The sequence below is a fragment of the Drosophila albomicans genome, chromosome 3 (genome assembly GCF_009650485.2).
Source record: "Drosophila albomicans strain 15112-1751.03 chromosome 3, ASM965048v2, whole genome shotgun sequence".
NCBI classification, from domain to species: Eukaryota; Metazoa; Arthropoda; class Insecta; order Diptera; family Drosophilidae; genus Drosophila; species Drosophila albomicans.
The window spans coordinates 22,321,430-22,347,677 of record NC_047629.2 but is presented as its reverse complement, the minus strand read 5'-3'; the positions used below and the strand labels follow the sequence as shown (position 1 = coordinate 22,347,677).

General features: G+C 42.7%; 2 protein-coding genes across 5 annotated transcripts; one reads left to right on the top strand and one right to left on the bottom strand.

Annotated features, from left to right (window-relative positions):
* Positions 1-22,322, bottom strand: LOC117572788 (heterogeneous nuclear ribonucleoprotein K homolog). 4 transcript variants are annotated; one of them, XM_034255888.2, is made up of 9 exons: positions 22,145-22,322; positions 12,241-12,344; positions 12,065-12,121; positions 10,280-10,323; positions 9,069-9,141; positions 8,907-9,002; positions 1,162-2,121; positions 896-1,089; positions 1-361 (listed from the first exon to the last, which is right to left on the bottom strand). In XM_034255888.2, the coding sequence occupies exons 2-8, from the start codon at positions 12,337-12,339 to the stop codon at positions 898-900; spliced, it is 1,521 nt and encodes a 506-aa protein (XP_034111779.1). In that variant the 5' UTR covers positions 12,340-12,344; positions 22,145-22,322; the 3' UTR covers positions 1-361; positions 896-897. The 4 variants fall into 4 exon arrangements, with proteins under 4 accessions (XP_034111779.1, XP_034111777.1, XP_034111781.1 ...); XM_034255886.2 differs by having other exon boundaries at positions 920-1,089; XM_034255890.2 differs by lacking the exons at positions 10,280-10,323; positions 12,241-12,344; positions 22,145-22,322 and having other exon boundaries at positions 920-1,089; positions 12,065-12,117.
* A 700-nt stretch (positions 22,323-23,022) lies between these two features.
* LOC117572787 (autophagy-related protein 9A) lies at positions 23,023-25,974 on the top strand. The gene is made up of 2 exons (XM_034255885.2): positions 23,023-24,849; positions 24,917-25,974. The coding sequence occupies exons 1-2, from the start codon at positions 23,160-23,162 to the stop codon at positions 25,912-25,914; spliced, it is 2,688 nt and encodes an 895-aa protein (XP_034111776.2). The 5' UTR covers positions 23,023-23,159; the 3' UTR covers positions 25,915-25,974.
* Positions 25,975-26,248: the final 274 nt, after the last annotated feature.

The following is a 26,248-nucleotide window of genomic DNA, read 5'->3' as shown; positions in this document are numbered from 1 at the left end:
TGTATTTATACTTTATTTGTTCATGCTCCTTATCATATAGTATATAGAATTTCAGGGGCGGGGGACACACATTCATAATATATATATGTACTTCTTAAACTTCATCATCAGCATTGAGTGTTGAGGGGGACAATTAATGGTAAAAGTTACTTAAATATAGAAGTGAATTATTTTTACTTTCTAAATATTTTGGGGCGACTGTTTGTTTTTTATTTAGTACAATTTGTTTTAACCGCGCAGTTTTAGCACATCGATGGTTGTTGTTGTTGTTTTTGTAGTTGTATGTTGTTGTTATTGTTGATGGTGTTGGTTGCAGACTTGTCTCACTTAAATGTTGTTTCGCCTGCCATTCTCGTGTACACTGCAATTGAAAAGAGAACTTCTAAATTAACTTGTTCAATTAGGAAATTAGGAAGTTTAAAATAGGGAAAACATTCAGACGGATGTCTCTTGGATTGGAACGGGAAAAGGGGGGGAGCACCGAGAACCGAGTTTTTGTCACCTAGTTAAACATTTAAAGAGCATTTCAATGTTGTTATTGCTGTTGTTGTTGTTGTTGTTAGTGGCACACCAAGAATGAAGAGCATAAATGCACGCCATAAGAAGACAAGGGATTTATTGTTATTACCAAAGACCAAACAACAAAATCACTAGTCTTCCATACGGAAAGCATTTCCCATAGGCCGAACGATTAGTTATTCCATTTTTTCATTTTTTGATTGTTTAATGAAAGCGATTTGAGTGATGCAGCATTAATTGTATTATTAACATATGAATTCGATTAGCACACTTGCGAGCGAGGAGGAAAGGCGTGAGATGTTGATGACGATGGTTGATTGATTATGAGATTATGGTTTGTGTTAGTAAGTCATATGAAAGGAGATTTTGTGCATACTTTTAGTCTGTTTGCGACACCAACCTCTGTTGCAGCAGATACTGTGCCATTTGTATTTGCTTGGGTGTGCCCGAAATGGTGATGATGCGATCATTGGAACCGGGCAGGGGCTCATCAATGGTGATATACGCGCTCGATTCGTTGCGAATGCGTCGAATCCGGCCGCCACCCTTGCCAATGATGGCACCAGCCAGCTAAAAACAAAGAAATAAAAGAAATACGATTAAACTCGAGTCGATGATTAAACAGTTTATAGTGCTACTTACATCCTTGGGTATTGTGACCTGTGTGCTGTTGTTGGGATCATGACCCTGCGGTATGTTGGCTGACGAATTGGTGCTGTTGTTGGGTCCAGCATTATTGCCACCGGCATTGAAGCCACCAGCGCCATTATTGGCACCGAGTCCACCGACACCGCCATTGTTGACTGTGCCCAGACCATTGCCCAGGCTGTTGTTGCCAGCACCAAAACCAGCGCCGAGGCCATTGCCCAAACTGTTGTTGCCAGCGCCAAATCCAGTGCCGCCGCTATTGCTGCCCTGGCTCTGACCAAAGTTGCCCAGGCTGGGCAGATTGCTGGTTCCACCGCCGCCGCCAAGCTGATTGCCGCCACCAAAGTCATTGGGGCCATTGCCGAAGCCATTATTGCTGAAGTTGCCACCGCCAAAAGGTCCGCCGCCACCGAAGTTGTTGCCACCAAAGCCGCCGCCATTGTTACCGACGCCAAAGCCATCGCCATCCCCACCACCGCCATTGGCCCACGGATTGATGAAGGGATTATCACGGGGACCGCCCATGCCGCCGATGCCAGCAGTGCCTCCACCGCCAGCACCGCCGCCACCGCCTCCACGTCCACCAAAGCGATCATTGCCCCGGCCTCCATTTCCACCGCCGCCACCACCACCTCCAAAACCACCGCCATTGCCAGCACCACCGCCGCCGCCACCGCCTCCACCACCGCCATTATTGCGATTATTGCCTCGCTGGCTGGGACGTGTGCTGCCGGTGCCAGTGCCATAGCCGCCATACTCATCCGCATAGACGCGATCAAAGTTCATGGGATCATAGTTGTGTATGGGACCCTTGATGGGTGTGTCCCTGGTCAATGTGATGACCTCACGCACCGCATCGATGACCTGGTTCTGCTTGCCCACCGTCTGCACCACGCGATCCGTGCTCTGTGGTGCCACATTTGAGAATACCTTGAGGAATCGGCAGCCAATGCGCTGTAGGAGGTAATAAAAAAATAAGTAACAAATTAGTAAAAGACAAGAGGAGTAAGGTAAGGAGGTAATAAAAAAATAAGTAACAAATTAGTAAAAGACAAGAGGAGTAAGATATCACGAAAAGTTAAAAAACTGAGATATCCCTTGAGAAAAATAATTATTAAGTCACGAAATTGGCTCGAAGTTTATCCCGAATTTGGTCTCCGTAACTCTTTTGTATTTCGCTCCTCAAAACATTCATTTAGATAGCTACAATGCCCTTCTACTAACAGAAAGACAAGCGTAGCTGATTATGCAGTTCTAACCCAAAGGTTCAGACTACAGATTAAGAGTGGGAACACACACAGTGTCTGTGTGTCTAGCATAAAGCAGCTGCTTATCCTTTGCATTGAAATCAATTTGACCATGACACTGACCCCTGCTGCCAAGCTAAGGCTTAGGACACGACCCTATCAGCATCGTCAGCATCCTCCCTGCAAATTCCCATGCCCCTGGCTCACATTCTCAATCTGTGAACGTCCCCTGTCCCTCTTGTCCATTAGCAACGCATCGCGCAGCTGTCAGTCGCAGGATGCAGGCACTTCTACGTTTGCTACCTGCCGTCAGCAGCAAATTTTGGTTTCTCCTTCTCCTCTTTTTTACCTCACATTTTGGCAGCTGCTGCTGCTCGGCTCCCAATTGTGTCGGGCTTAGTTAGGGGCATGCACTGTATGTGTGTATGCACATAAGGTAGTCAGTGAACGCCGGAAGTGCTTTCCCCCCACCATACTTTTCAATACTCGAATCTCGACTGCTTGCTCTTCTCATCGTTTAGTGCTCGACGCTGTCGTCTGCAGCGGAAGTGTAAATGTGAAATTCGATAGCCACTTAGGAATGCATGTTTTCAACTCCTGCGTGTGTGCGAGTGTGTGTGAATGTTTGTGGAGGGGTCACAGATTTGTGCCTACGTGCATTGGAGCCTGCTTCCGTTTCCTTTGCTCCTTCCTACTTCTCCATCTCCCTTTGCTGTGTATGCAACGACGCGCCTGCACCAACAACAACAACAACGCAAACTCTGCTAAGTTGCGTTGCCTGTGGCCTGATGATTGCATCATTTCTGAGCCCAAATTGCGTGCTACTCTACGCTTTACCAAATGACCAAAGGCTGCGTCATGTTTAGCTCTCTCCCCCCATCTTACCCCCCTACTCGTCCATTCCTTCAGCGGCTGCTCCCTTGGCGACAACTCGTTGCGTTGCGTGTGACCCCCAGACAACAATGGCGACACATACACACACACACAGTCACTTAGAACACAAGGAGGTGGCACATCAAAAAACTGTGTGAAGTGGGCTTATGAATGGCAGGCGCAAAATGTTGAGTCACACACAGTGACAACTTAAGTACACACGCACAGCGGAAAAAGTGGGAGAAGGAGATAAGAATTACGAGGGAATGGGGGTCAGTCTGCTGCTTTTATGTCATAATATAAAACTTCAAAAGGCAAACACCGAGTGGACGCTCATTGAATTTATTATTAAATTTAAAACACAAGCAACGAAAGCCACAACAACAACAGAACCGACGACGACGAGTCGGTTATGTCTAAGTGTACGTGTGTGAGCGCGCGCAAGAGTGTGACACACATACAGCGACAAAGACGAGCAGCGAGGCTAGCTACAAAAAATGTAGCATACTTTTCGTAGAAATTGCGAAGCAGCCGAAAAATACGAAAAGCCAATGCTCATGTGTTTGTATGTGTGTCTGTGTGTATGGCATGACACAGCCAAATAGAACACCCAGCACACACATTTACTAATACGTTTACAATATAATTAATTTTTAAACATTTGACACACCTTTACACATTTTATATAGTATAGCGGTTCGTGTATATATTAAATAATAACGAGACACCACTCTTGGCGTTTAAATTGTTTATTTGCTTGGACACAAACAAGAGCAAACTAGAGCAGCAGCGTAAGAAGCGCGTACACAACCGTGCGCGACCAGCGCCAATGTCGAACTAATTGGGTTCAACGAATGCCAGTTGCCATGTAAAGCAAAGACGCAGCCTGCCTAGTCAGAGTGACAGAGAGAGGACGACAGCAGAGAGCAGAGCAGAGTTTTAACAGCGCTACCAGAGAGCAGAACCATTTAACAGCACAAACAGCTACAGGAGAGCGGCAAGCGCAGAGAAGCAGAATGAATTAAGATGAGGTTGAAGAGCAGAGCTGCGTTTCAAACGAGCAGAGTTGACTATAACAGGGCAGAGCTGTGCCTTAACAGTGTCATGAGCAGAGCGCATTAACAGCGCAAAAGGAAGAATGAAAAAAAATGCATTCAAACACACATGCACATGAAGAGAGAGCAGAAGAACAGGAGAGGACCAGCAAGGCAAGGCAGGCAGCATGTGCGCGCCTTTCTTGTTGTTGTTCGTGGCTTTGCTGTGGATGTTGCTACTGCCAGTTTAAAGGATACTCAAAAGCTGAATGACTGGCAGCTTGGCAAGCAGCAACTGTTGTTGTTTTTGCTCTTGTTTGTTGTTGTTTTTGTTAGTGTAGTTGCTGTGTTGTATTAGAGGCGCAGCTGCTGGACGAAACCGGTGTATTATTCAGCTTCTTTAGACTCGCATTTTTATGTCGAGTTGCTCTCTGTACATGTGTGCATGTGTGTGTTTGGGACATGCGCAGGATCAAGCATCGAAGTTGATGTAGTCAAGGCAAATGAAACGTAATCATTGATGCTATCCTCTTATTAATTTTTATTCCACTTCAACATCCGTTCTTCCGATTATTGTTGATTTGCTCCATGTCTCGCATATATTGGCAGCATTTGACAACATGCTTAGTACCCATTAGCAGCACTTGCGGCTGCCACACAGCGCTTGCCTCTAATTGAGTTCTTAGCCTTTGGGATTACAGAAAAATCAAGCTGCAATTAGAAAAGTTTTCAGCTGCAGTCGGAGAAAGTAGTTGAGCTTCTAAAATGCGCTGTCATTGCAGGCTGTTGGAATGGCAGCACTTAAACAAAGCGGAAGTATGTGGCGACAACAACAACTACAACAAGATGATGCTGTATGTGCCACACATAGCAAGCAAGCAAACCAAGCAGGAGGTATGTGTGTAAACTGAACCGGATATTGGCAAGCTGCGATGCTCCTACGGAGGAGCAGCAAGGACCTGTCAGCATCAGTCGTGTGTGTCGTCGCAGCCAAAAGTTCCATAAACTTATTAATCAAATGATCAAAGCGGAACCAAAGTTTCCCCACACTCACACACACACACACACATTCACAAACACACCGAAAAAATAAAAGGAGAGCATCAATTTGTGCAGCTTGTAAAGAAAATACCAAGAAACAGATGTCGTTGCTTCAGCTGCCGCACGTAACTCACTGCGATTGTGTGTGTGTGTGTCTTGTGTATTGTAGCACCTGTTAGGTATTCATTAAGTGCTGCCACAGGCCTAAGCAAAAGCAGCAGCAGCAATAACAACAACAACTCGTCCCAAGCGAAGCAACAATTGTAAGCCGCAGGCAACGAGCTCAGCTCAGCTCAGTGAATAGAGGGAGGACACAGACACGAGAATGGAGGGAGGAATGGAACAAAAGCCAATGGCACGCTACTCGGGAGTTAGACAGGCATTTGGATTTAGAACCGACATAACCGAAAGAAAGACAGCAGGACAGACAGAGTGCGGCTGCTAGGCTGGGATCAGAGAGACAGCGGCAGCTGCTGCTCATTATTAGCGATGCCTTAAGAGATACCTCAACTCAACTCAGCTCAGCTGCCTGGCACAGGACAATTTTAATGGGCAACAGCTTGGGACAAGCTGCGTCTCCCACAACAGGAAAATGCATGTTCGTAAATTGATAGAATTAGGAGACACAGGAAGACAGATAGGGAGCACATGTTGGCGCTGAAGTGACAAATTTGGCGCCCAAAACGGAAATCTGACAAGCAGAAGATCTTTTCTGTGTGCTGTGTGGCAATTTGTATGTTATAACCTTCTGTCAAGGACAAATACAAAAAAGGAAGAAAAAAACAGCAGCAGACTAAATAACCGGCTGTGTAGAAAGCCAAAAACAAAAAGTCAAAACGGGAAACTGAAACACGCAAAGCAAAAACCAAAAGAGGAGGCAACAACCAGCAGGCAGGACGAAACAAGGTAAGAACGCAAAGCCGCTGATAGAAGGATACGGGCAAACGGAGACGAACGGCAGACAACAGACAGCCAGATGAAGACAGGCCGATGAAGACAGGCAGAATGTCTTTTGAACGAAAGAATAAAACAGCTGCTCGCCTTCGCCTCTGTCTGCCTGGCTAAAAAGACAAAGGAATGGGAACGAGTAGAGGGAACACAGGGAACGGGGTCGACTTGCCGCTGCTACTTTAAGGAGGGACACACAAAGCAACAAAAAGACAACACATGCTGAGGCAAAGGCAGAGACAGCGACAAAGACACGGCTGTTGCTCCACACGGCTGCTGATCACAAACGCTGCTGGGAGACGGCAGCTGCAAGGATGCCAGGACCTACATACGTATGAATGTGCGTAGAGAGAGCCAGCCCATAAACAATTTTCACATTGCCAGCCAGTCGCCATCATAAGAAATTCTCTGAAAAACTAAATAAGTAAACGCAATGCTTTCAGCTGCTTCCCCTGCCTCTTTTCCTTTTTGTGTTGCTGCCGTGTTGTTGGACTTGTTGACCTCCATAGCGAGCAACGAGAGTACAGGAAGAGGAGCAAGCTCAACTTCTGCCCGCCAGCGTTGTGCTGCTCGATTGCCAGTTACTCTCTTCTACTGGGCCAAATAGTAAACAAATGAGCAGCTTTTCTCACTACAAAACATTATTTACATGTGTACTATGAAACTAATAAAAAACAGACCCTCCGGGTGTTTCGAGCCGGATGAAACGTAAAGCAGATTCATAGAACAAATATGGAACATATTTTAAAGCGAGTGTAGAGAATATGAAACATGTTTAAAATAGAGAATGTAATAATAGTATTCGCCAATATCTGTTTCAAAGAATAATAAAAGACAACCATAGAGCTACGAACTGCAATTATTATTATTATTATTACTAACAATTTTTTTTCTCACGAAGCAAATACTTATTAAGCTTATACAATTGTTTAGATAAATAAATATATCTACTAAAATTCTCGACAATATTTTACTATCTCTTTATTTTGTAAACATTCCTGCATTCCATTGCAAAAATACTTATTTCCAAGAGGAAAACTCATCAATTCTGCGGCATTAAAATCAGTTTTGTTTACATGCATACGAAAAAGCATAAAAGCCAGCATGTTGCCGTTTGTCCGTCTCTACAGGGTACATTTATGAATATTCATAAGAATGCAGCAACAGCAGCAGTAGAACTGGAAGTGGAAGAAGACACAGCAGCAAGAACAGGGCAAAGTAACAACGACAACGACAAAGCGAATACCCCAGTCCGGAGACTTTATACTTTTATTTTTGCATGCGCACAAAAGTATGCAATATTAAATTCAAGCGCGCCTTTGCAAATGAAAGCGACAAAAAGAGAATGAGCGAGAGCAAGCAAGGCGAAAGTGAAGTAAATGCTGTGTGTGAGCAGAGCAAAGTCGAGCCAGAAGCAAAATAATAAAATACAACAACAAAAAATGCGAGTGAAAGAGATTCCAATTAAAATGCAGCCACTTGGGCAGCACAAAACTACTCATTGCTAATTAACGAGACCTCGACAAATAATTAAATCGAATGAAAGAAGAGAGCAGGTAAACATGCATGTATTTGCAACTAGCAAATAATAATAATAATGCTGAGCAACAACCGATTGATTTCGGTGAGTGAGAGTATGTATAACAATTGCGCAATTGAAAAGCGCTTGACACGATGTCGTTGCTATAGGGATGCGTCAACAATATGCAATTGAATGAGAGATGACGACGACGGAGCTGATAACCAGAGCAGAAGCAGAAGCTGTAGCTGTAGCTGCCTGTGAATGACGACAAGCATCGGTATGAGCAAGAGTACTGCTGATGATGATGGTGATGGCGACAATTGCGTTATGAAAGAGCTGACACAAGCACTGGCTACACATTCCAGCAGTATGTTGTGCATGAGACTGTTATGCGCTACGCTGCTGCTGCGGCGGTTGCTATTGCTATTGCAGCTATTGCTGCCATTGACAGCCATCGACATCGACAAGTTAGCTACACAACTAGAGCTGTAGTTGTTAGTCGCCTTGTAGCGAATCAATTGAACTCGTACAAAGTCAAAGTCAAGTCGAATTCTAAAAAGGAGCCCCTTGAACTGTCCCGCCTCGCACCGTTCCGCCTTTTCCTGTGAGTCACTTAACGTGACTATTGAAGCAGGTTGGAGAAACTTGCTCAACTTACTCTCCAAACCTGGTCAAAAAGTGACGCCTGCGGGGCAGCTGCTATAATTAGCCTATGCGTGAGTGTGTAGAGGGCAATTATGTGCATGACAGCAAGGCGACATGCATGGCAGGACACATAAGGATACATTGTAACATGTGTTCCCACCGTGTTTCCTCGGAAATACAAGTAGGTCGCACCCAACTCGACTCTAAGCTACCCGCTAACCATTCTTAGATATTACAAAAGAAAATAAGTACGTTAGACTATCGCAATTCGATTGGAAAATTTATCTGCATGGTTCCCAAATTGATCCTCGAGTTCTCAGCTGATCTTTTTAATAAATTCAAGACTGGAATTGCCTTCTTGTGCCCGTTTGGCATTAAATACAATGCCCTACTCTACCGAGTATACACAATAGTTGATTAGGTACTCACGTCGCGTATCTCCTTGATCTTCTGTCCACCCTTGCCGATGACACAGCCGGCCAGACTCTGATGGATTAACAAACGCACATCGAATTCCTCGTCGCGCTGCAAAAACATTTAATCAGATAAATAAAGATACAAATACCGTTGTATATAGATCATGTTACTTACATCCTCAAAGTATTTCAGCATTTCCGTGATGATCTCCAGCGTGGACTCGATGTCCGCCGAGATTTGTATGGTGCTATTGACGTGCAGAGAGAAATAGTTGATGTTGTTGTTGGAGATAGAGTAGGAGATAGAATGAAATAGAGAGAAAGAGAAAAAGTGTGAAGAATACACACATATTAAAAAAACAATACATAAATATTTTATATGAGCAACTTAAGAACTAGTCCTAGACATTACATAATCATTAATCAACTTATGATATGGTAATAAAGAGTCAAAGAGAACAGAGATAGAGAGAGAGGGGAAAAGAGAGAAGAGATTGTTAAACGAGAACTTCTTAAGCAGGTTCTACCTCTGATGGACTTCGGAGGTGCTGTTGTTGTTCTTGTTGTGCTTGTTACCCATCATACCACATTCAACAAGGACGCACAATTGACGCTTACTGGTTTCTAAGGAAGAGATAATGCTTAGGGTTCGATTTGGGTTTGGTTCTTGGTTTTCGGTATGGGTTTGACCAGCGCATATTGTTAGTATCGGAGTGTCCCGTGCTTGGATTATACGAGTATTTAGTACTTATATACAATGGAAGTTAATGTCGTGCATTTTGCTTTTGGTTTGGCAGTGCAACGATTAGTAGCTAGTTAGCGTATATATTTTTGTATACATATGAAGATATGGTAGAAATCAATATCGAGGGAGCACACATCTGACGGAGGGATCAAAAAAGCAGCTACAGATGCGACACAAACAAAAAGAGAGAGAGCTGAAGGATTGGCTGCCCGGGATTTGGATATTGGACACATTTTTGAGAGACGTCACTTTTAAAAAACACATTCAGGACATACAACAGATAGTAAAAAGAGAGAGACAGAGATAGATAAAGATTATGGTGAGAGAGAGCGAGAGAAAGAGGCGACAACGCGTCCAGCAGGTAATAATGTGGGGAGAGATTTAGCAGATTTTTTTTGGTTTGGTTTTTTGTTCGAAAAGAATATGAGATAACTATAAAACAATATAATATTTATAAAGAGAGAAAAAGATAAGATACTAGCTAAGAGACCTAAGTAGTATATAATCAAGATTTGTTTTTTTTTTTGTTTTGCACTAAGGATATAAGTTCTTAAATGTTTTTGTTTTTTTGGTTTCACTGTAAGAGATATTTGGTAAGCTTATACAAGAAAAAATTGGTATAGATTGTTGTTGTGGTTTACCGTTCAGGGCCTTGGGAATCGTCCACAGATACAGTGGCTTTATACTGCGCATTACATTGTTGTTTTTATTGTTTTGGTATTTTTTGTTGGTTGATTTTGGTTGGTTCATTGGCCGGGAGGACGGACGGGCGGGCGGGCGAGACGGTCGGTCGGGCGTTCAGTTGGGCGCATGGACGATTTCGATATGGTTATCGTTCAGTTGATTGGTTGGCCGGTTTTTGTTTTTGTTTATAATATTATTATTACATTTTCGTACAAATACACACACACATAAAGATATATAGATATGCCGTTGTTGTTGTTGTCATTGTGCAGGTTGTTGTGTGACAAGAGAGGGAAGGAGGGAGGAAATTCCCGAGCACAAAATAAAACAACAACAACCAAAAGCACACAACACAATGGAAGGGACGATGGTGTGGGCCCATGTCATGGATATGTTCAGATTTTGTACAGATTTTTATATGCGTATATTGCACATTTTTATAACAAATGCAAATATATATATTAAATACGTATATATATAATACATTTGGGGGCAGTCGATTGAATTGTGCATTGTTGGCATCGGTTTGGATTTGTTTTTTTCGGTTTTGGTTTTGATTTTTGATGGGCGGCCGTCATTTTATAGGATCGAGTGAGTTATCGACATACGATTGATAGGCGTTTTGATCAGTGATTCATCGGGCCAGTTGCAAATACATATTCAGATCAGATCAGATTCAGAGCAGTGGCAGTGGCAGGTGACGAAGCGAGACCCAGACCCAGGACCCATGGGGGGCGCCAGTGTGCATGTGGGACAGACCAGAGCAGACCAAACCAAATGATGGTGCATAGCGGGCAGGCGGGCGGTCGGGCGGGCAGTCAATCAATCGATCGATCAGTTGGTCAGACGATTGTCATTATTTTTTTCGGTTTTTTTTTATTTTTATACATGAGTTTTGATTTTTTGGTGTTTTTTTTTTGTTTGGTTACATTTTTGGGTCGTACGTAAGAAGTAGAAGAAGAGAGAGAGAGAAAGAGAGAAAATTGTTCATTTAGTTAAAAAGGTTAAAAGCGTGTAAATTGTTCATTGTTCTTGTTTTTTTTTTATTGAATTATACAAAAAAAGTGGCATTTTCATTGTTTGGTTGATTTTGGTAAATAAAGCGCCTAAATATTACTTCAAATTGAGACTGAGTCAAGGCGACAGATAGAGAGACAGACTGAGAGAGAGAGAGAAAGTGAGATGTGGAGGCTGTTAGCTGAGTGCGGGCACCCGAGTGATTGAGACAGAGAGAGAGAGAGAAATAGAGCGACAGCGATTTGAGGTCAGAGTTAGTGAGAAAGCGTTTTGATTATTTCACTTAATATTTTCTTTTGGGGTTGGCAGAGTATTAATTCTACGTTATTAAAGATCCGAGCATAAGACGGGAGGAAGAGGTCTGCTATTGCGGGTCCAGAGCGACGTAAGACTTCAAGACTTTTTGTATTTGGTTTCAATATGGAAACAGAGAGATAGCCAGTGAGAGAGTCTAGAGAGAGGTTTACACTAGAGAGACAGACAGAAGAGTTTGAAATTGCCTTTCCTTTGATCAGTTTTTGTCTTTTCATTTTGTTGTCTTGGTGCAAGGCGAACAGAGATAGGGAGAGAGAGAGAGGTGGAAAAAGGTGGTATATAAATAATACTAGACGCTTCAAATTTGCAGTATTTTTCTTTTGTTTTGTGATTGTTTAAGTGTTTTCTTATTTCGTTTCCAGTTTAAATAGTTAATTCTGGGGTCTGTGCTTTAGCACATTTTATAGTACCTGAGTTCGCATCTTCTGTATGTGTTGACCTCCCTTGCCAATGACAGCGCCGGCAATCTGCAATGGAGAGAGTAACAAAAAACGACGGCAGAAACGATATTAAGCTCAGTTGCGGATATAGCTGGATTAAACCGCCCATCACATCACCCCCGGATTGTTGTTTGTTGAACACTTACACTGCTCGGTATCAGTATGCGTACTGTCTCCTCATTGCGTCTGTTGCGCTTCTGGTCCTGTGGTCCATCGCCATCATTGCTTTCGCGCTTCATTTTCATTCTCTCTGCAAGTATACGAAGAACGGCCATAAAAGCCAGCAAACGCGTAAATCAGTTTGGCTCTTAAAAACTTGGCAGTTGGGATAAGCTCAGCTCAGCAGATTGCACATACGCCACATGTGCCAGTTAAACAACAACTGAACGTCACCGACGATGGTTCGACACCGATGGCTAAATTCAACAAGTCAAAAACTTGTCTCGACAACGAAACTGCGATACGCTTTAAACTTATTATCCATGCACAAACATCGATCTATGAATTCATTCAAAAATAAAAAATGTATTCTGACATCACTGCAAATCATTGAAAATAATTACAGTACTCTAAGCTGGTATTATTTTTCATTTAGAAACAATATCGCCTAAGTTCTAAATTCCACAAGCATTTCAATCCCTCGTAAAAATATAGAACATACTTTTAGGATCGAGAAAGAGTCCAGAATCATTAAAGTATGACGCCAAAAAGTATGCTAGAATATCGGTAAGATGTTTTCTCTTTTTCGACAAAAGTGAAAATCGGAAATAAACTAATTGAATATGGTAAATTTTTGCGTTACAATCATCATAACATAGTGCTTGGACTCTCTTTGCTGTGGCATTCAGCACGAAATTATAATGAATCCCAAATGGCAGCGCTTTGTGGGTTTGGAATTTGAGTTTTGCCAAGCGCAATTAAACAACAATTCAATTCGCTGCTACATATCGAATTCATTGAAGTCGAATAAATTGCCGACTGGTTCTTCAACTGACTCAACTGAGCGAATGACTGACTGACTGTTGTAACTGTCGTAATGTAATGTGTGTTGGTTGCAAGTCGTGCTGCAGCTGCCACCGTTTGACAAAAGGCGTCTAAATCAGCAGCATTTGTCTTTCATCCATCTATAGCTACAACAATATAAGCAGCGTTCTATATAGTTAGTTGCAACGCCCTATATGCGCCCAAGCAAAGCTGCTCAAGCGGAAATGCCAGTCAGCCCACATATTATACATAGTATATATAATATGCATATATAACCATCTCTCATATTTAAAGAGAACTACATTTGTTGTATACTAAAAAGGTTCCTTTTAGTATTCCAATTGCATAATTGACGAATGCAACAACAACAGCAATGCCGTGTGAATGAGTCTACATATTCAATTATATTAAAAAATATTATCTGAGTCACAAAATTGTACCATAAAAAATGAAAACAATTGAGGGGCTTTGTCAGCTGCCCACATTTGAGGTGTGTGTACGCTTGTGAGTGTGTTTGTGTATTTCGTTTCCATTTCTAGGCAAAGGCACTTGAACAACTCTCGGCTCAGATGTCAAAACATCAATTGTCCGAACTGTTAAGTTGTCAAAAATATGTCCGATACGCTGCCAACAGATTTAAATGGGCTTTTGTCTAAAGCCGCTGCAAACACTGAGCTTCTCTCTACCGCTCAGTAAGTATGTTTACCCCCCATATGAGTGAACAACGTATTTATTCTCGCATTTCATTAAACTGAAGCTGTGTGTGTGGGCAGCACTTGTTAAAAGGGTTAAGCTAGAACACCTTGACGACTGTCTGTCTCGAGCTGCCCGTCTTAATAGCCAGATCTTGTGTAATTATTATTGATGCCCAAAGTCAAGTGTTGGCAAGCTGCTCGCAGACACTGTACCCAGCAGACCATAAACTTGAGTTCACAACCAACAAAATTTGCTGCTTTTCCCTGTCGCGAGTTTCGCACTTTTGAGTTACTAGCTATAAAAGATGTTGGTTCAAAGACCCTAGAACACTTGGAGGTACAGTTCTACTGAAACCTCAAAAGAACTGAAGATGAAGGTGTGTTTTCTAATAGAAAGCTAAATTCCTAAGTTCAAACTTAATCCATTGGTTGACTCATCTAGCTTTGAGATAAATGTGAGATAATCATTTGACAAATTTCTTGCTAAGAATTCTTTTCGATTATATAATGCGAATTATGATGCACAAATTACCTTTTCAGTTTAAAGCCCGTAATAATATCACAATTTTAAGGTTACACTTTGCATTTCTTTCAGAAATTTACAGCCAATCTTGAAGATTTCGAATATTTTTCACATTTCTTCACACAACTAAAGAATTTTTCTATACTGTTTCACAAGTTACATAATATCGACAGGCTTGATTTTTGGTATCAGATGCGGAGCTTGAGCGGAAGCAGCAGCAGGTGCTGTCCTGTTGCAAGTGCGGTTGGAAAACTAATGAAAATAGTTTCCAGAAATTGAGCTATTTATAGGCGAATCCTTTGAAAGGGGCAGCCAATGAAAATCAAAGATCGGATATGGACAGCTACGGAAACGGAAATTGCTGACCAATAGAAATCGTACAAATGTTTCAAGTGACAATACCAGAAAACCCCATTAAGACAGGGGAAATATAGTTCAGTTATGGATATCGGATGCTAGGCAACCGACCCACTAATTGTGCCCCCGGGCCACAACAGAAGCTATACGAAACTACTATATGTACATGCTAGATAAGTGGACGCGACAGACTAGAATCGCACTAGTCTAAATGAGAGAGCATTATATAGTATATATAGTATATTACGGGTGGGTTATACGCGTCGTTTAGGACAGTAGCAGTGCCATACCTATGATTGATAGATCTACACATATGTGGGATTTATACATATATATACACTCTATGTACATATAGTCAAATTACATATTGGCTCTTACGAGTGTGTATATAGTAATTGCCGTTGGGCCACCTAATGAAACCACAATTCTAAACTAATAACTGAGGCACTCAAGGGGTTGACTGAAGGGAAACAGACGGGACGGGACAGGACAAACGATTGCAGTGCCTATGAATTTTAGATGTATGCAACTTCAGCTGATGTTTTCACATTATGCATTTTTAAGACATCGAATCGTTTAAATATTGATAGAACAAATGGGGAACCGCAAACCGTAACGCCCCTTCTTAGAAAGAAATGGGGAGGAGTTCAGGCGATTTGCGATTGATCCGCTAAACGCTTGTGAAATGCAACAAATTGCGCTGACGGCGTAAATATCATTATAAGGAGGCTGACGTGGCTCAAGGCTGCAACACCGACCACTGTCGTCTGTGCGTCATTATAAGCTTGCAAAAAAGAAGAGTCCCTGGACTGTTCCCCCATATGGAGAGAGGACAAACAAAATTGTCTTTTATTCATATATAATTAGAGCAATTTGCCACTCGATAGAGTCTTTCGATGACTCTTGCTCCTTTCGTTCTATGCACTTTTCACACACACAATCGAGGGGCATTTGCCAGCAGCAGGCAGCTCACTTTCCACATTTTTAATGAGTCCTGAGACTTTCAACAGCCGCTTGGCCTCAATAGCCTTAAAGTCGTTTAATAATAGGGCAATTGCTTTGACGAAGCCGCAGAGCAGAGGAGACAAACGGGTCTCGATTCAAAGGATTCAACTGGATTCAGTTGTAGTGGTCGCCTTGAGCTGGAGCTGAGCGTATCTTAATTGCGCATTGATTGAAGTAACCGCAGATGGTTAATCAAATATTTACAGCTTCCCACGCATGAAGTGGACTGTGTGCGTCTCTGTGTGTGTGTTAAGGGAAAGGAAATCATCGGTGGAGGAGGCGCAGGAACAGGAAGGGAAAGCAATTGAGAGCGCTCTAAGCAAGTGGCCTGAAAGTGACATAAATGGACAGGTAGCAATTATGTGAAAATCATTTGATTGCTACACCACATCCTGTTCAAATAGCTTTTGACAGCGCACACGCGCCTAACCACAGCCACAACCACAACTTTCCAGCCCCCGCCACGCCTACACCTCTTGCACACAAACACACACAATGGAAGAGAAAGAGAGAGAGAGAGAGAAAGAGACAATAAAGAAAATAAGTTAACTTGCGAGGGGGTAGCAACATTTTTTCATATTCCCGCAGAGACACTCACACACATTCAGGTGACCACAAAAATGTGTGTGCTGACCAGAAGAGGGAGCGGGAACAGGAGTAGGGGGCGAACTCGCGTCGCTTCGCGAGCAGAGAAACAAGGCTCGAACAGCAGAGCACAGCAGGAAACGGTTATATGCTCTGCCCCCGAGAGCACGTTGTTATTTTATGCAGGACACAAAAGCAAGGAGCATACTTTTTCGTTGCCCTTCCCGCTCCCCCTCTCCCTCCTTCCGCCTTATCGTGACTGTCCGTTGTCCTGTCGTGTCCACAGTGCAAGAGTATTTCTGTGTGTGTGTGCGTTGCATGTTGTTGTTGCTGCCCCTGCCCACCTTAATTGGACGCTGTCCACTGCTGTGCTGCCGTGTGGCTGTGGCGGGGCATATGCGTTCGTCAGGCACTCTATAATTTAGCGGAAAAACAGCTAATGGACGCCATGTCCACAGTCGCAGTGTCCACGCAACAACAATGCGACTGGGACTTGGGCCAAGGCAAGGAAGAGGAAGAGAACAGACGACAGAGAGGGGTAGAGTGAAGGAAAGCGACGGCGGAAATGCACACAATTGACAATTCTCATCGCTTGGAAAATAGATGGAAAGCGAGCCACAATCTATTTAGCCATCTTGCTCGCACTCGCTAGCTGGTGTCTGTCTGTCCACTTCAAGGCTTTTATGGACATGTCAGCGTGCTCAGCGAACCCACAAAAGGTGGCAGCGCGATGTGCGAGTAGTTCTGGCTACCGCTGCCACTGGCAAACCATCGCGTGTCTACCTTCCTTCCCTCCGGCTATCCCCGATGTGATCCCTGCCAGGCCACAGCTAATAACTAATGTGCTTATGGCGTGTGCTGACCCCCCTACCTCTCCCCTTACTCCTCCTCGTTCCTTTGTGGTACAGTAAAACTTTGTCCACTTTCAGTCGGCTGTTTGGTGAATGTCTGTCTGTCTGCCTGTCTTGTCTTCTTGTCTCGCTGCTTTGACTCTGCCTGCTACGTTAAGCATTCGATTTGAATTATTAAAAGCCTTCGATTGGAAAACAGTTACCCCCACCTCCCTCTACACTCACTCCAACTTCACCTGACTATCTAGCAAGCAAAAAGCGCTCTATATACATGAGCATAATAAAACAGCTACAAATTTGTATCCAAATCGAATTCAGCAATTGCATCTTGACTAATTGCCTGTCTACATGACTTGTTTCAGAAAAACCTGATTCATATTTTTATATTCCTGGTTCATTAACTAATTTCGTATTTTAATTGCACAGAATACTGAATATAATATATAGGTGTACTTAAACTCATCTCTCAATTTTTTTTGTTTGCTGAAATTACTGCTTCATTAAATAACACTTGGTGTTGCCGTCCTCGCTTTTTGTGTTCATGGTGAGTAAGTGTCTTTGGTTTGCTGTTAGCCAACGTGTTGCAATTAACCATGTTCACAACTCATTCATCAACATAAATCATTGTAGTCCGTACTCAGTACTGTCCAAAAGGTGTACTTTAAGATTTGAAACCAGCTTTGCTTTTTGTTTACTACCACTTCGCAGAGATTTGCCTTCTTCATTCACAAGTTGCATCATAAATTTCATGGTTGGCATTAATGCCAAACTCTCTATAGAAAATTGATTTGAAAATATTTGCATATACTACAGACTATTGTTCAATCTTCTCATAGTCTTCAGTCCATCCTCAAACTATTGTCAATTATCAATTCCATAATTTTTTGCATATTCATTGAACTTTGACAAATTAGTTTTGAGAGTTGATCCGAGAGGAAAACTTTAACTTCGTGGAAGATTAAATAGAGAATGTTAACTGTTAGTTTGCCTTCACATATTCAAAGTGATTTTAATTATTATTAATATAATTTAATAATGTCTCGACAAATTAGTTATAAGAGCTAATCTCATAAGCTGACTTTATCTTTACCTTTATAGCAGAAATTAACACTACACTTTCCACTCTCTGAAGCGGAAATTAAAGAGTTGATAGTTCCCACAGTCTTCGGCACATCCTCAAACTGTAAGCAACATTTAATCGGCAACTCTTTCGCATAATTTGAAGATATAAATAATTCAATAATTCGATTAAGCAATATCTTTATGACAAATTAATGTCTTATTCAATAAAAATAACGCGTTGTAATCCAAAAGCTGATCCCACAAGTTGCCTTTACCTTAGACGCATCTTCAAGGTTTATGGTGTGGCATGCAATTGTTTTTTATTTTGCCAATGTAATTGCCATATTTGCGTTTTCAATTTGTGAAAAGTCATCGCAAGTGAAGATGATTGTATAATAAACAGATATCTCCAAAGAGATATGCAGAGAGAACGTCTCCGTGTGTGTCATGGGAAAACGAGTAACGCTGCAAGGCAGCTCAAGGTTTGGGGGCCTTGTCTCTGTCTCTCTGGGTCTCTGTGTTGTGTATGGAAGTGGATGTGGATGGATGGCTGAAACGTGTTTTAGGCATTCGAGATTAGCATGAGACAAACAAACAAACACACTCTCGCATACGATTTATGCCGTTTTGGTGCCATTCAATAAGACAAAAGCTATCAAAATACTTGAGCGGAACATGTTTTGCACACACACACACACATACCCTGTGCGAGACGGGAGAAAGAGAAGCAGATAGACGGCGTGACGGCTCTTGTGATAAGTAACAACACAAAAATATGTCAACTTGACATGAGATTATTATTATGTATGCTTGCTATAGCAGCTACGATGCTGTATTGCTGCGGTCAACAATTGTGACGTCACCGATGTCAAAGAAAAACATTCACTCACATCTTGTTTACCATCAATCCTTTTTGCTGGCGGATGAACCGAAGCGAAACTACAACGCATTGTTGACCCGCATCCGAGATTTATTCAAAATTTTTGTCCAATTGATGCGGGCAAAATGTGACTTTCAAATGCAAAATGTAAATTCATATTTTTCCCCACACATGCTCTAAAGAGAGTGCAGGCCACACACACACATATACACACACAATCGCACACACATTTCAACTCACATTGTGCAATTGCGGGCCTACGGGGAAATCAGGAAACAAAATGCTCGTACAATGGCCCAATTGCAGCTAGAAAGAGGCGACTTGGCTTACATGGGAGTGTTTGTTGATGCACTTGTTTTGCCCAAAACAACAAAAAATGAAAATAAAATAAAATTCAATTTAAGTTAAGCTGATTGCATTTGCAGTGCTGGAAAACACCATAAATATTGTATGATATGGATGCTCATATATTATAAATAATCAAAGCAGACCGAGGCTATAACAACAACAACTACAACACCAGCAAAAAGAGTCGTGTCATATAGGCTGAGGTGTGTGTAAGAGTGTGTGTGTGTTTGTAAATAGGCCGATATACAACACCCCCGTAAGAGAAATTTCATTTACTCGAATACCAAACCATTTCTTGTTGGTTTTTTGGTCAACGAATTTTGAACGTGTTTTATATTATTTTCTTTTTTATGTATTTTTTCGGGCCTGTCACCAAAAAGTACAACAAAAACAGCTACACTTACTCGGCATATTTTCAAAGAGGAGCAACAAACGAACGAATCTCGCTCTCTTTTTCGCTCGACAAATGAAAAGCAATTCTTCTTCAGTCGTAAATCTATTGCGACAATAAAATCACAATTTATTTGCAACAACAACAGCAGCAAAATATCAGCTCAATGTCAATGAACGCAACAAAGATACACACACAACTTTAGAGAGCGAAAACGAAGCGAGATACAAGAGAGAAATAGAGAGAACAGCAAGGCAGAGCGTGAGCTTCAAATAGAGATGTGCTCATGAGAGGAATCTCAGTGATTGTTGGAAGCAATTGGTATAGATTGCCTCATTGCCAAAATATGCAAGACGAGCACACACACACACAAATACTTGCACACTCCGTCAATGCAAACAACAACAAGTCAACACGCTAAACGAATTAACAATGTCGAGGTTCTGGAACAGGCCCCAACAAAAGAAGAGCGGAGGTCTCCCCCCTTGCGTCAGCAACTACCAAAGATGGCAAATAAAAGTGAACGCTAAACTGGAAATCGCAGGAACAAAAGCAAAAGTTAATCATAAAAATTCTAAAGAACTTGCGATTATTTAAGCCAAAAACCACTGTAAAAAAACGCCAAGCCAAATTATTCAAAAACATCATATGCTTGGCTACGCTTTGAGGAGCGACATTTAAAAAGGTGTGAAAACTCATTAGTCTTGCCGTTGTACAACGTGTGTAAAAAATAACATAAGAGAAACTCGTAGAAACCGCAAAAGAGGAAACTTTATTTTTTAACGTTACGCCAATTTTCAGTTTATATCTCTTTAAATCATTATCTTTGTCTTGAAACTGAATTCACAAAAAAATCTCAGTATCATAACTAATTTTAGGAGCTATTTCATGCAATTAACTAAGCATTAAATCTTTTTTTATTACAATTATTTGTTTTCCCAATAGCAAAACTGCAATTTATAAGCGATAAACCTATTGCAAAACAATTGAAGTCAAGTTTATTGCCCAAGTGCTTTCTTATCGCATTTATCGATAACGAACGCATTGCGTCAACAAAAGCCTTTAAATTTGAAGACTATCGGAAATCGAAAAAGTGAAAACCGGTATTACAAATATTTGCTAACACCTGTATTTACATGTAAATTCCTATGGGCCTATATAGTTAAGTAAACAAGCCAACAAGAGTTGCTATTTACCTATTTAGTTAGCGCAATAGACAAAGTAGACTAAGCCTTACCCTTAAAAACATCGATTGATGCTGAGCATCCAACACTACTACAACAAAAACATTTGCAGCATCACGATGGCAACTACTATGCATAAAATATAGGTTAGGCAGTTGCCATTTTATTTTGTTGTATTTTTTCTATCCAAATTTGTTGAGGGAACGTTGAACTTTGTGGCTTAGCCAAGCGTGGGAGTTGTTTTGAGTTGCAGACAAATGAAAACATTTTGTTTTGATTTTTATCTGACTACCGCTACGAAACAAAAAAAAAGCAAAACAACAACAAAGACAACAAATAAATTACATTATAATGAAGTTATGCCGGCACACGCGGTAGCTCTGCCATAGTTGAGAGCAGTCGCTTTTCTTCGTAGTCACCGCAGCAGAGAAGCAGCAGCAAAAAAGCGCGTGGAAAAAACGAAAACAACAAAGTGGAGAGGTGAGAGAGATGGCAGCGACATCGACGTCGTTGTCGACTGCGACGCCTTTGCACTTAAATGCGGGAAGAAACCGGCGCGCGAAGTTAACAGCGACATGATAGAGAGAGCAAGCGAGAGGGCAACACAGCAGAGAAGAGAACAGAACAGAAATACGAAGCCAAAGCCGACGACGACGCTGTAGAAATTTTTTGAGCCAAGAATTTTTTTTGCACGGTGGTTGTTAGTTAAATGAACATGGGGAAAGAGGGGAAGGAAGCCAAAACGAAACAAGCAGCAACTGAACTCAGGAGGAACTGCAGACAGTGCAAGCAAAAGGGCAGGCAAGGGCTACACACAATTGGCAATGTGCCTGTCAAGAAACTCTCGCATAGATTGCCGCGGGCTGCTCTGCTCAACGTCGCTGTCCAACAAGCAAATGCAATGAAGAAAAACCAATATAACATTTTACAAGTCTCTCTGTGTACACATACAATAACTGCGGCTATTGGCAAATATTACGCACCTTACACACAATGGCCGCGGCCCAGGCAAACACACACACACACACTAGCACACAATTACGGTAAATGTGTTGAGATAATTGTGTTATTGCAGAGAAAACATGCAGCGAATGTGTTCAATGTTTTCAACATTCGCAATTTCTTTGTCACAAATTCTTTACGGTTGTTTTTTTTCTCTACCCGTCGCGTCGCTTTCCCACTTACCTTGGCGTTCCTCTTTTGTTGGCCGAATCGTGAACACAATCGACACTTATTGCAGATGACACAAACACCAAGATCGCAGGAAAATTATTTATTTAAATATAAGTCTTTATTTAATTTATTACACAAACACGAAATAACCGAGATCAAAAATGACTGTACGACGTCTGAGAGGAGTGAGTACGAGTATTTCGATTGAGTACTTTTTATTTTGCAGTTTTTGTCAGAACGAGGGATGAAAATTCGATGCTGTTATCACAAGCAGTCTCTGCAGCCCTGCTGCTAACGAATGCTGTTCTGTTTAGTCACTGTTAATGTAACTTAAGCGCTCTTGAAATTTAAATCTTGACGATATCATTCGACTTAACTTGGTACTTGATTCAGTTGATTTTATTTAATAGTACTATTGCAAATTTGGTTGGTAGTTTGTATAGGTTTTTTCTTTTGGTTACACTAATTCAGTTTATCGTTTAACATCACAATTCCTTACAGCTGTTATCGAACAGAATTGCTCCACAGTGGTAATATTTTTTTCAAGTTAAAGTTTTATTTATCGCTTAAAAGTATGCAACATTCATTAACTGTGATCTTCCGGATCAGGTGTTTTCGAGCAGCTGTGAAGTGATTAGCCATCAGCTGTATATTGGCTTACCTTCAATCAAAGCCGCGTTATTAGTGTGTGATCCTTGCACTTTACTGAAAATTGCTATTTTGCTCAGTACAAACAGGACACTCGCGTAGTAACAATGGTTGTCGCCTAGCCTCGCAAAAACACAAAGTCAAACAGTTGTTCAAAAAGTGGCGGTTGTTTGGTAATAACGAAAGTGGTATATCTTGGTATAATTTACGACGTAAATTAGCATGTGTTGAAATGAAAGTTTGCGGTCACGCTGCGCGTTATTCTAACAGCCAAATTAAACAACAAAGAAGAGAACAGATTATTCATTTTAAATTATACTAGATAGGAGGAAAGTGATATAAAAATAAGTGAACAGTTGACCTTGGGCCTTGGTGCGTCATGTCAAGCCCAAATATTAACTATCGCTCCTTGGCCGAGGAGAACGCGAATCCGTTTCGCGAAGCACAAATTCGCGATGAGCCACCACAACAGCAGCAACAACAACAGAGGCAAGCAACAATAACAAAAGCAGACGACGCAAAATCATTTACAGCTGCTGCGCATTTAGACGCCAATGACCATGATAACACTGTTGGCGATGTGGATGGGGAGGAAGAGGAGGATTTGCACGAGCACGAGGATACACCGCGCAACATCATGATACATATTGTGCCCGAGACGGGCAAAGAGTCGCATCGGTGGAATCACATCGAAGATCTCGACTCGTTTTTCTCCCGCATGTATACGTATCAACAGAAGCATGGCTTTCGTGTCATTGCGCTGGACGAACTGTTCCAGGTGCTCGAATTTAGCTTCGTCGTTTGGCTATTCACTTTTACGACGCATTGCATCAACTACGACGAGCTGTTTGGCAACTTGCCAAATCGTACAAAGACAACACTGGACGAGGTGATAATACCAACGGGCGTGTGCATCACTAAATTTGGATTCTTCACCTACCTGATCATCTTCATAGCTGCCATCTATTTGGGCATTCGAGTGCTCAAAATGATCTATCACATTACACAATATGCGGACATCAAACGTTTCTATAACACTGCCCTAGGCATCGAGGACAGCGATCTCGATAATATCACATGGCATGAGGTGCAACAGCGCACCCGTCGCGTCCAGGCCGAACAACATATGTGCATCGACAAGGAGCTGCTCACCGAACTGGACATCTATCATCGTGTGCTACGCTTCAAGAACTATCTGGTCGCGCTGATGAACAAGCAGCTTCTGCCCGTGCGCTTCCACCTGCCGCTAATTGGCGAGGTTGTTTCGCTCAGTCGTGGCATGCTGCTCAACATTGATTTTATACTCTTCCGCGGTCCGGGATCACCGTTCCAGAACAATTGGCAGCTACGCGATGAATTTGCGGTGCGCAGCAATCAAACCGAGCTCGCCCAGCGTCTATCAAAGCTAATCTTCTGGGTGGCCTTGGTCAATCTGTTGCTGTCACCTGTGATCTTTCTGTGGCAGCTCATCTACTTCAGCTTCTCGTATGCGAACATTTTGCGTAAGGAGCCAAGTGCCTTGGGATTGCGAACCTGGTCCAACTACGGACGTCTTTATCTGCGGCACTTCAATGAGCTGGATCATGAGTTGGATGCACGCTTGAATCGTGCCTACGAGTATGCGGATCGCTACTTAAGCTCCTTCTCCTCGCCACTGGCTGCGGTGATTGCGCGCAATCTGCTCTTCATTAGCGGCGGTGTTTTGCTGTTGATCTTGGCGCTGGGCATTTATGATGAGTATGTCTTTCAGGTGGAGCATGTACTCACAATTATTGCCGTGCTCACGATCATTGGCGTCGTCTGTCGCACATTTATACCCGATGAAAATATGATTTGGTGTCCCGAGCAGCTAATGACCGCCATTTTAGCGCATGTCCACTACCTGCCCACGGAGTGGAAGCAACAGGCGCACACCGCGCATGTGCGCAACGAGTTTAGCAACTTCTTTCAATTCAAGGCTGGCTACCTGCTCAGCGAGATATTCAGTCCGTTTGTGACGCCGTTTGTGCTCATCTTTGTCTTCCGGCCCAAGGCCATGGAGATTGTCAAGTTCTTCCGCAGTTTTACAGGTAAATTTTCCAAGCTGCATTCTCAGAAAAGACGCGACTTGCTAATCACTTTATTTACCTCTTGCAGTTTCTGTGCGTGGTGTGGGCAATGTCTGTTCATTTGCCCAAATGGATGTGCGCAAACATGGAAATCCGGACTGGCAACTCAACAACAGCGATTTGCCCGATGTGGCCAATGAACCAGCGCAGCATTTGCCGCCTCATCATTATGCTCAGCAACAACAGCAGCAGCAGAGCATGATTGGTGGCAAGACTGAAATGTCGCTGGTGCGTTTCACACTCAACAATCCCGAGTGGCAAATGCCCAAGGAGGCTTCGCAATTCATCAAAGGCATACGCGAGCATGCCATCGATGAGCTGGTCAAGGCCAAGACGGCATCGCAGCCGGCTGCCCGTGAGAATCCGCTCACGCACAGCCTGATCTCATTTGGCACCATTGGCGAGGAGTACTGCTCCATTGCCAACTCCGTGCTGGCTGCCGATCTGAGCCCCGAGCAGCTGCAGATCTCGCAGTCCATCACAGCGAGTCGCGCTGGTGCTGGAGTGGGAGTCGGTGGTGCCCATGCCATGGGCGCTGGCTATGTGGCCGGCAGCGATTTCGGAATGCTGCAGATGCTGCAGCAGAATCTGGGCGAACCGATGAGCAGCACCAGCATGCGCCCTGGCCTCATGTCCAGCAGCGTGGGACCAGCCGTAGCCATGGACAGCATGCGGCGACTGCGATTGAGCAAGGCCGAGGGCCGCATTGAGGGGCCGACAGACACGTTGCTCTATAGCCTGTATGGCGGGGATCCGCTGCTGTCGAAGAATCGCATTGGTGTCACCGTGGCCGACATGTGCCTTAGTGCTCTCTATCTGCACGAAGTGAGCCAGCAGAAGCGCTTGGCGCGTCAATCGCGCATCGACGAAGCGGACGAGCAGCCGGGACCAAGCAATAGGCCGTCACGTCCGCCGGGTCCATCCGGATTGGGTTTGGGTTCGGGATCGGGTTCAGGATCTCGTCATACCGTGATTACCTCAAAGGCTGCCGAGAGCACTCCACTTCTGGGCAACATACGTTCATAGCAGCGGCCCGTTTGGATCTAATAATCATAGCGTTTAAGGACAAAAAAAAAAACAAACAAATGCAGATGCAAAAACAAAACTCGACGAAACAAAACAAAACAAAACAAAACAAAACAAAAAGCGAAACGAAGCGATAGAGAAATCAAAAACAAGTTAATGCAGAATACTAGATCAGAACAGACGAGAAAGAGAACCCTGCTATTAGTTCTTAAGTTGTAAAGTGTTTTTGTGAGTCGGTCGATGACTAGTTCTTAGCTAAACTAAAAACTAATACTTAAATCTAATACTATAACTAATACTAACACCAATACTATTAAATTAATACATCTACTAA